The following is an 11,141-nucleotide window of genomic DNA, read 5'->3' as shown; positions in this document are numbered from 1 at the left end:
AACTTACCATCCTGAGACAAGGCCGAATATAGCCCACAAAGATCTCCGCCACGGCACAACCAAAGGGGGGGGCGCCAACCCAGACAGGAAGATCACATCAGTGACTCAACCCACTCAAGTGACGCACCCCTCCTAGGGACGGCATGAAAGAGCACCAGTAAGTCAGTGACTCAGCTCCTGTAATAGGGTTAGAGGCAGAGAATCCCAGTGGAGAGAGGGGAACCGGCCAGGCAGAGACAGCAAGGGCGGTTCGTTGCTCCAAAGCCTATCCGTTCACCTTCCCACTCCTGGGCCAGACTACACTCAATCATATGACCCACTGAAGAGATGAGTCTTCAGTAAAGACTTAAAGGTTGAGACCGAGTCTGCGTCTCTCACATGGTTAGGCAGACCATTCCATAAAAATGGAGCTCTATAGGAGAAAGCCCTGCCTCCAGCAGTTTTCTTAGAAATTCTAGGGACAATTAGGAGGCCTGTGTCTTGTGACCGTAGCGTACGTATAGGTATGTACGGCAGGACCAAATCAGAAATATAGGTAGGAGCAAGCCCATGTAATGCTTTGTAGGTTAGCAGTAAAATCTTGAAATCAGCCCTTGCCTTGACAGGAAGCCAGTGTAAAAAATTGGTTCTAGTCAGGATTCTAGCAGCCGTATTTAGCACTAACTGAAGTTTATTTAGTGCTTTATCCAGGTAGCTGGAAAGTAAAACATTGCAGTAGTCTAACCTAAAAGTAACAAAAGCATGGATTAATTTTTCTGCATAATTTTGGACAGACAGTTTCTGATGTTTGCAATGTTATGGAGATGGAAAAAAGCTGTCCTTGAAACAGTCTTGATATGTTCGTCAAAAGAGAGAATAGAGACCAGAGTAACGCCGAGGTCCTTCACAGTTTTATTTGAGACGACTGTACAACCATCAAGATTAATTGTCAACAGAAGATATTTTTGTTTCTTGGGACCTAAAACAAGCATCTCTGTTTTGTCCGGGTTTTAAAGTAGAAAGTTTGCAGCCATCCACTTCCTTATGTCTGAAACACAGGCTTCTAGCGAGGGCAATTTTGGGGCTTCACCATGTTTCATCGAAATGTACAACTGTGTGTCATCTGCATAGCAGTTAACATTATATTTTCGAATGACATCCCCAAGAGGTAAAATATATAGTGAAAACAATAGTGGTCCTAAAACGGAACCTTGAGGAACACCGAAATTTACAGTTGATTTGTCAGAGGACAAACCATTCACAGAGACAAACTGATATCTTTCCGACAGATAAGATCTAAACCAGGCCAGAACTTGTCCGTGTAGACCAATTTGGGTTTCCAATCTCTCCAAAAGAATGTGATGATCGATGGTATCAAAAGCAGCACTAAGGTCTAGGAGCACGAGGACAGATGCAGAGCCTCGGTCTGACGCCATTAAAAGGTAATTTACCACCTTCACAAGTGCAGTCTCAGTGCTATGATGGGGTCTAAAACCAGACTGAAGCATTTTGTATACATTGTTTGTCTTCAGGAAGGAAGTAAGTTGCTGCGCAACAGCTTTTTCTAACGTTTTTGAGAGGAATGGAAGATTCGATATAGGCTGATAGTTTTAAAAATATTTTCTGGGTCAAGGTTTGGCTTTTTCAAGAGAGGCTTTATTTCTGCCACTTTTAGTGAGTTTGGTACACATCCGGTGGATAGAGAGCAGTTTATTATGTTCAACATAGGAGGGCCAAGCACAGGAAGCAGCTCTTTCAGTAGTTTAGTTGGAATAGGGTCCAGTATGCAGCTTGAAGATTTAGAGACCATGATTATTTTCATCATTGTGTTAAGAGATATAGTACTAAAACACTTGAGTGTCTCTCTTGATCCTAGGTCCTGGCAGAATTGTGCAGACTCAGGACAATTGAGCTTTGGAGGAATACTCAGATTTAAAGAGGAGTCCGTAATTTGCTTTCTAATGTTCATGATCTTTTTCTCAAAGAAGTTCATGAATGTATTACTGCTGAAGTGAAAGCCATCCTCACTTGGGGAATGCTGCTTTTTAGTTAGTTTTGCGACAGTATCAAAAATAAATGTTGGATTGTTCTTATTTTCCTTCAATTAAGTTGGAAAAATAGGATGATCGAGCAGCAGTGAGAGCTCTTCGATACTGCACGGTACTGTCTTTCCAAGCTAGTCGGAAGACTTCCAGTTTGGTGTGGCGCCATTTCCGTTCCAATTTTCTGGAAGCTTGCTTCAGAGCTCGGGTATTTTATATCCTGAGCACAGGGAGCTGGATAGGATCTCCATGGAGATGAACCAACTGTCATTCAGGAGGCAGCAACTGATCGACCGCAGGAAAATGCTGACCATCCTGCAGGAGTTCAGGAACCGCTCCAACAACAATAGCACAGGTAAAGAGGAAATTCACTGTCTAGAACCGCTATTATTGAGTAAATGCTCATGGCAGGCATGGATGTACTGTGTGATGTGTCCTCTAGCTATGACCCAGCAGGGCTGATGTGTTCTATCACTGACTCCCTCCGAGACATGTATTATCTCTCTTTGTCCAGCAGAGGGATCCAAGCAGCAGAGTGAGATTCAATGCATTGATCAGGAACTGCAGGAGCTGTCTGAGAAGAAGAGAGCGCTGCAGGAAAGCCAAGTTAACATTCTCCATTCCAAGGACCAAAGAAAAGGTGTGTCTACTCTACCGTCGTTATGGTGATACTGTCCCCACACAGCACTCTCTTAATACTCACATTCTGATCATGATTGTCTCCCTTTAATATCCTTTTCAGAGTGCATCATCAGTCAGGGGGGCGTGTCTGTTCTCCCTGACCCCTCTGTTGTCTTTGTTGAAGCTCCACCCTCTATACCAGGTGAGTCACTTGGACTGAGAGTCAAATGATGTGTGAACTTGTTCATTTGTGGGTTATTTCAAGCGGTACCCCCATTTTGCTACAATTATTTTCCTGGCCTGCTTAGATCAGAGGCTAGTCCTATAGATGAGTGATGTCATATGGTCATAACTACACTCCCTCCATAGCTCCGGAGGTAATCCTGGACATCCAGAAACTTCCTCCCTGCTCATCTCAGACCCAGTGCCCACAGTGTCGACAGTTCATCACCACAGAGATGGTCACTTCAGTAGGCAATGTGGCCTGTCTGGTCTGTGTCACAATGTCTATACTTGGGTGAGTTGACCAGCACTGTCTTACTTCTGTGTTACTACCAATTGTCTGCCATCTTTGAATGGACAGGAGGTGGACAATGAGGTGTTTTCAACTCTATTATTCATCTGGAGTTGGAGGGAGTAGGATATTTCAGTTAACAAAGAATAGGAACACTGCTTAGGTCTCTTTAAGTAGAGGTGCCAACAGGTGCTTTTTGGAGACTGCATTCCAGATGTTTGTTTCCTGCAGTACTATGCAAATTTCAGTTTGTAGTGCCTTTGGGCTAGTGTCATATCTGATAATCACATCACCTGATGGAACGCAAAGTTTAACACTATCTTTTCTGGTCTATTCTCATTCAGCTGTGTGGCCGGCTGCTGCCTTATCCCTTTCTGCATTGATAACTTCAAAGATGTCACGCATAGATGTCCTAAGTGTCGAAGTTCAATAATCACCATCAAAAAGCTCTGAGGTAAGGGCCCAACATGTACATAGAGACTAATAAACAGGTCTCAGACTGGGCTTGGAGATCTCCCCTTGTGATGATGAGACATCTACCATGAATCTGAGGTGACCCATTTGGGGTTCAGTAGACACCCTGTCCCACCATGCAGGTACAGGACAGCATTGGATGTGGAGGACATGGACAATGAATGTGGAATGGAGCCAAGCCATAATGAAACATGTTCTGCTGAGTGAGAAGTGATCATAAATTCCCAACAACTGTACTGAGGTCAGTGTCACTCCCATCACTCCTGTGATGATGATGTAGTCATACTGTGAGAACTGTGGCTGCATCCTGTACATTTTAAGTTAGTGTGTATGGCATTGTTCTTGGAATAAAATGTATTCATCAATGCAATTTATTAGAGAAACTGCATTAAAATGTTTTTTTAAAACATTTTTATTGACCTGCAAAAAACCTGTGTGAATTGTAAAACATCGGAGGAAAATAGTGTTTCAAGGTCTGTGAACTCTAAAGATGCACGTGACTTATCCAAGCCTAGTGGTGGCTGTGTTAGGGTTTGGAACTCCTTGGTAAACAAAAAGTCACATGATATGGTTGTTTTATTTACTAAACACAACTGAATCATTTTCACACACAATGTACATGACCGTTTTTATTGACACAAAAAGGCTATATATACACATTATGGGTATACAGTAGTATGCATACTGTATACACCAAACAGTCATAATACAAAAGAGCTTAGATGTGCTACATTTGTATAAAATGTACGAAAAGAGCTCATGTGCGACATTTGTAAAAAAACAAACAATTAAAAAAAAATGCATGACAAAATATATACACAATGTGCAAAATGTATGGCATACTAACTATGTATCAATACACCATTGCAAGGGAAGGGGCTATACTAGTATAGTACAAATAAAATGACTTCTGATTCCAGCTCATTCTCCCTTTCTGTAGTTTGGACACATGATCAATGGGGCACTGATGCTCAGACAAAAAAAAAAGTTGTGCACAAAGACCAATCAGGAGCAGGCAATGTTTTTTTGATTAGCTACCCATTTTTATCCACTCACAGTGTAAACTGCTTTGCAATTTAAGTGCTTTTGTCTGTATTTCTAACAGAAATGTGTGACATTGAGGCATTAAAGGACCTGTGCACTCAAAAGCATTTATATACACTGATTGTACAAAACATTAGGAATTAGGAACAGCTTCCTAACATTGAGTTGCACCCCCCTTTTCCCCCCAGAACAGACTCAATTCGTCGGCGCATGGACTACAAGGTGTTGAAGGGTTCCACAGAGATGCTGGCCCATGTTTACTCCAATGCTTGCTTCTCACAGTTGTGTCAAGTTGGCTGGATGTCCTTTGGGTGGTGGACCATTCTTGATACACACAGGAAACTGTTGAGCATGAAAACCCAGCAGCTTTGCAGTTATTGACAGACTCAAACCAGTGTGTCTGGCACACCGGTGTGTCTAGTTCCAAACCTCTCTGCTAATATCAGCTAGTTTTCAGTTTCCCCCTCCCCACTCAGACCACTCCCAGACAGTCATAGTAAAATTATTGCTCTTTGATAAGGAGCTGTTTTAGTTTATTTTTGATAATTTTAAGTGAAAACAATCACAGTAAGGTACTTCATTGTTACTCAGAAAGTATTTGATATTGAGTTAAAAACAGCTGCATTGGACCTTTAAGCCATTTTCTTTGGTAGGGGACAGACAGGTAGGCTAGAATTGATCCAAACCCTTGAAATGACATATTTATTTAGCACTGTCTGCAATGTATTTCCAAGGAATGCTTATGCTGTCGTTGGTGCGTCAAACTTTATCATGCCGAATAGTGTTTTAAAGCTTCTTCCATTTTTGGGGGCTCTACTAAATTGCAGAAAGGTTTCTGTGTTTCTAAAGGCAGTTATCTGTTGCGTAGCTCAGACTGCTTGATAATGAGGACTGACAACTTTTGTAAAGTCAACCCATCTGTAAACTCCTCTGCCTTAAACAATTTTAACCGTTGGTTCAACACTTCAAATGCTTTCACATTTTATCTTTGGCCAGTTTATGTCACTGTAATGTCATTTTTTAACTACATGTGTACGATTGCAATAATCATGTAGGATTTTGACCTAAAAGAAGACTTCAACTGGGAGAGAGGAGTGAAAACCAAGGCTATTACAACAGTGTGGAGATCATTTTAATACCCATCTGTTGGTAGTAATTGTACATATGGATCACACACTGCTTTGAAATGTGTTTTGAAAGGTGTTTTGAAAGGTTGCCTCTTGATGTGATTGTGAGTGGCTGAAATCCCGATCCGACATAATCTGCTGGTCTAAGGCTTCATGAATAGAGACACATCAGGCCTACTACAACAAAATGATACAATAACGATGCTTACATTTGAACCTGCAGGACTATGGCCACAAATATTGCTAAGCTGATCACAAAAGCACAAGACAGCCTTGAACCACCTCTGCTGATTCACTGTGACTCCTTGGCTTGTCAAACTGAATGATGTCAATTTGTTTGTTCTCGGTATGTCAGCCAACTAAGGTCAGATGGTATATTGAAGAGAGCCATTGAAATGCCGAGGGGAATTTACTGGCTATATTTCTGCCAGTTCCTAGAGTCAAAACAAGCAAAAGCGATATGCAACACAGATGTGCAGTGCACACACAGACACCAGCTCTACACACCAGCTCTACACACCAGCTCTAGCTCATGTGCACTGCATGTCACACATAAACAAGCAGGATTCAGCTGACCTGTACATTGGGATAAATCCACTCCAGACTTGACAATAGGGTTGAGAGAGAGAACATTTCCAAAGGCTCTTTTGTCGATAATGTAAAGGACATAGGCCTGGGCTAGCTAGCTACAGCGGTGCTGTGCCACCTATTGTGACCCCATGCACACTCAGGCAAAGCACGTTGTAGTTTGGTAAACAAACTCACATTGGCCCTACTCTCCCCCACATAAGAATAGAGTAAGAACAACAGCTGCTAAAAATGTGATGGCTCTCAACTTCTAATTTGGATTAATTCAAGAGTTCTCAGGGCGACAGCTCTCGTATTGTCAACCAATGATACTAAATGTGGGTATCGTGCACTCACTGTTTTATCTTATATGACATAAGGGTGCTTACTGTTAACACTCACTTTAAGTAGTCTCCTGCTTTATTTGAGTTACAACACAATCAGTCATTACTCTTTGGAAAGTCTTTAGTTGAATTAAGTGAAAGCAACGCGTTGAAAATATCAAGATATTTGGCAAATGGTCTTATAATGCAATATGTGCAGTCTTTTAGCGTCTGTGTCCAATTCCCTCCCGTGATGGGAATCGCATGGGGGCACTGAGTAAAGCAAAGGCAGTTATTTCAAAGCCATAATGCTAAGCTAATACCACATTCCAATATGTCACATACATACACAGGACTGTAATACAGCTGCCTTAGTGATGTATGCAGCAGAGCAGACAGACTACTGTAGACATAGGCTTATAATATATACAATCTCTCTGCGCTGTCTGTCAAATTTATCACGAAAGTCAGTCAGTAACCATGCCACTGGCGCAGTCAGAACCAGGCGTGAAATTCTCTAACACCTGGGTCAACATCTGTTTCCACTAGCGAGTTCTCATCTTGAGCCGGGATTACATTTCCTGATCCCGCTCCTTATCTACTGTAACGCCATTTCAGGAGAGACCACCCTTCCTCAGACCAGGTCCTCTTCTGAAAGAGATCACAGGGGGAGATCAACCTCTTCATACCATTGATCTATACCACAGCCCAGCGGGTGCTTAGCCTTCCTTAGAATGAGTGGCTGTTATGAGGGACGATACCTCAGAGGGAAACAGCTACACTGTATATCCAATGACAAAGGAGGGTCCATGCCTCTAGCACTCCGATCTGCTCAGAGCAGTGAGATCCACCACTAGTGCTGCTGTAGCCCTGCAGGGACTCAAGGCCAGCAGCACTGCACTCTCCTCCCCCACTTCCACTGGAGAAGGACTGACCTCTCCGTCTCACTTATCAGTATGTGAGTGTCTCTCCCTGACAGCCCTCTGTCTGAACAGGCCTATTTGGGGGGGGGGTGGGGGGGTGGAGGTCACATTGACGCCCCTTAGTCCCAGTGTAGCTGCAGGTCATGGGAGTCCAGGAAGTCAGAGGAGAAGACCCCAGACGGTGGAAGGCCTAGTGGGTTGAGTCCCCCCGTCGGCCCGGGCATGGTCAGGTCCAGCCACTCCATGTTGTCCAGGTTGGTGTGGTCCAGGTGGTAGCTGGAGGGGGGGGAACTGACATTGTTGAACCCGGTGGTGTCCGTGTCCATGGGGGAGTGCTCCAGCAGCTGACTGTGCAGCTCTTCCATCAACCTCAGTGTCTGGGGCTCAGTCTCCCCCTTCAGCGTGCATTCCAGGAAGGCCTCCAGCTGGTTGTCTATGGCCAGGCCTGTCAGGCTGGGTGGGGCCGGGGGGTTAAGGGTGGGGGCGGGCGGGTGGGCCACCTGGATCTGGGGCGGGGGGCGGGATAGCACCGTGTTGAAGGGCAGGGTGGTTACGCTGGCGGTCACAGGAAGCAGCTTGTCTGGAAAGGAAGGGTCCAGTCTGACGAAGGGGGAGATCTCTGTAGAAGAAAAGAACATGGGAGATGATGGATTCATGGCCAGGGAGGGACTCAGCTGTCGTAATGGAGAGGAGGAGACCCCAACCATAGTCAAGTATTTTTCTCACCTCCACTCTCGATCAACACGTCAAACAGGTCATCCATGTGCTGGCTGGTTGCAGTGGGTACCTGCATAGACAATAAAGACCAGTGAATACCTGCCGCAGCGCCTAACAGACCTAGAAGGTCAGTCCAGTGTGTTTTAGTAGGGTGTTATAAAAGCTCTATTACCTGTGCAGCAGTCTGCATTCTGCGCGTCTGTTTAACGGCCTCTTCGTAGCGTGGCGGGTCCTTACTCTTGGGGACATGGTTTGAGAAGTTGGGCTGGCAGGCAGAGGGGGACTGATGGACAGAAAAAACTATGAGATATAATCCCTATAAGCTCTAAACAACCTATGCGGTTCACATATTCAACACAACTAAATTAATATGTGGATATAATGCAGTATTTAATTAAACAATGCCTTGTTTGTTGGACCATTGGGGACTGCTTGGTTGGACGAGGCCCTGGCAGGGGACCTGCTCCCTGGGAAAGTGTTTAGGAAACACTGGGGGATCTCTGTCTGACCTGGGCCTGCTCTGAACTGGAACCCAGAGCCTGAGGTGGTGGTGGTGCACAGTGGGACTGTCATCTGTAGAGGAATGATGAACAGTGGTTAACCCCATGGTACACACTCCTTCTGGGGCAGATAAATACTGGTCAGCTGTAGTAGTACACACCCTCCATTAGAAGGCACACAGTGGTTGGACAGGGTACACACTCTCTCTGGGAGGAATAAAAAGTGTTTATGTATTATTATGTGGTAGTACACAATCTCTAGGGACATAATAATAATAATATCAGTGCAGTGCAGTGTGTTTCTTGATGTGGGAGCACTCGTCAATGAGTGTTGTGCTGCAGTTGCTGTTGCTAATTCTAGCTGGCTGTTGATTCGGCCCAGTGCAGATCTGCAGACCTGGGTTCAAATAGTATTTGACATCTTTCAATTAAGTAGTGTTTGCTTGAGCTTGCATTTGAGTGACAGATGGACGGAGTGTGCACTTTTGGGACTATTCAGTTGGTTACATTTTTGCCAGGCAGGCCCAGTCAAGCACAGCTTAAGTATTTGAAGGAAAACAAATGCTATTTGAACACAGGTCTGGTACTATAGAGACTAGATCAGACAGCGTAGTCTAGTGTGCTGTCTGCCTGGCCGTCTGTCAGCACCTGCTCCAGTAACCGGAGCTTAGGCAGGCTCCGGCCCTCCTTTTGATGTGACTAGGAGAGGAATTCATCACCCTGTCCAGGCCTGCTATTACCTTGGCAACACACTAGATAAATCACCCAGAGAAGAGAATATTAAAGAAGTTGGAGAGGGAGACTCTCTGCTTTCAAAACACGGCTAATGCCCTAAAAAATGTGATTATGTCGGCCCATCACAATAGAATGTAAGCAGCGATTTATAAAGTGTCTCTGGAAATGGTGTTATCCCAGAAAAAGGGCACGAAAACAGGATGTGCAATTTATTCAGCGGAACAACTCATCCACAGACCAGACAGCAATTTATTTAGTTATGGTTTGGTGCAGCACACAGCCCATGGAGAGTACTATAACACAATACACAGAGACACTACAATACAGGTGGGTAAAATGGTGTCTGCTGACAGTACCTTGGGGAATATCCCACTCTAAATATGGGATTAGAGTAAATTAAACCATACATTCTCACCTGTGCCATGGGTTGGGTCTGGGTGGTGTGTTGTTGTTGGTGGGCTGCTGAGGCCTCTGTTTTCTGGATGAGGCCTGGAGCTGTAGTACTAACTGTGGTCTGCAGGACTGGCTCTCTGACCTGCAGCTTAATGCTGTTGTTCGGTAGCTGGATGGTGGCAGTGCTGGTGGGCAGGGAGACAGGCAGCAGGATCTGTGTTCCAGGCTGGCCAGACAGTGAGGTCTGAGGCTGGTGGCTGATGAAGAACTGAGGCAGGGGGGACGTCTGCACCTGGCCTGAGCTGGGCTCCTCCTGTTTCACCACTGCTAGTGGGCTATGCGCAGAGGCAGAGCAGATTGAGGCGGCCCTGCCCTCTTCTTTGACCTGGGCCAGGGCCATAGGGGCTGGAGGGCTGGGCAGACCCATCTTCTCCACCTCTAGCTGCATCTTCAGCTCCTCCACCAGCTTCTGCTCCTGCTCCAGCTTCCTCATCAGCTCCTCGATCTGACGCTCCTTCTCGTGCAGTCGCTGGTCCTTCTCTGAGGTTCTGGTCTCCATTGGGCTGTCCTCCAGGCGGCCTTGGTGGGGAGACGACCCAGAAGGAGTGGGCCGAGCTGGGGAAAGAGCTCCTGGCATCCCAGCCTCCTCCATGCCCAGGCTGGAGACCTCCGAGGGCGCGGGGGACACAGGAGGTGTGGAGCTCATGCTCTCAGGTTGTGGGGCCCCTGTGTAGCCTGTCAGCTCCATGGCAGTGGCAGCCTGGCTGCTGGGGATCTCCTGATAAGGCTTTAGTCTCTCTATCAGGTCAGTCTTGGTGCCAGACACCGGAAGACCTCGCAGTTTCAGCTCCATCTTCAGCTCAGCTACCTACGGGCCAGGTATAATGAACAGTCATGAGTCATCATAACAAAAAACAAGCCCTCTCAATAAATCTCCATACAACATGTCACTGCCCTTTAATAAACTCAGCAAAAACAGAAACGTCCCTTTTTCAGGACCCTGTCTTTCAAAGATAATAAGATAATTTGTAAAAATCCAAATAACTTCACAGATTTTCACTGTAAAGGGTTTAAACACTGTTTCCCATGCTTGTTCAATGAATCATAAACAATGAATGAACATGTACCTGTGGAACAGTCGTTAAGACACTGTTCTTACAGACGGTAGGCAATTAAGGTCAC

General features: G+C 45.3%; 1 protein-coding gene across 3 annotated transcripts in view; it reads right to left on the bottom strand.

The window, feature by feature from the left end:
* Positions 1-4,246: 4,246 nt before the first annotated feature.
* LOC115110347 (myocardin-related transcription factor B-like) overlaps positions 4,247-11,141 on the bottom strand; it is a 46,418-nt gene continuing 39,523 nt past the window's right edge. For all 3 annotated transcript variants that reach the window (XM_029635926.2, XM_065010122.1, XM_029635927.2), the window contains 5 exons: positions 9,982-10,827; positions 8,737-8,904; positions 8,504-8,614; positions 8,341-8,401; positions 4,247-8,233 (listed from right to left, as the gene is read on the bottom strand). In XM_029635926.2, coding sequence (XP_029491786.1) covers positions 7,734-8,233; positions 8,341-8,401; positions 8,504-8,614; positions 8,737-8,904; positions 9,982-10,827 — 1,686 coding nt within the window. In that variant the 3' untranslated portion in view covers positions 4,247-7,733. The remainder of the gene's footprint in view (positions 8,234-8,340; positions 8,402-8,503; positions 8,615-8,736; positions 8,905-9,981; positions 10,828-11,141) is intronic.

The sequence above is a fragment of the Oncorhynchus nerka genome, linkage group LG26 (assembly GCF_034236695.1).
Source record: "Oncorhynchus nerka isolate Pitt River linkage group LG26, Oner_Uvic_2.0, whole genome shotgun sequence".
In the NCBI taxonomy this organism is placed as follows: Eukaryota; Metazoa; Chordata; class Actinopteri; order Salmoniformes; family Salmonidae; genus Oncorhynchus; species Oncorhynchus nerka.
Note: the sequence above shows the minus strand (reverse complement) of the source record. Positions and strands in the feature narration are given on the sequence as shown.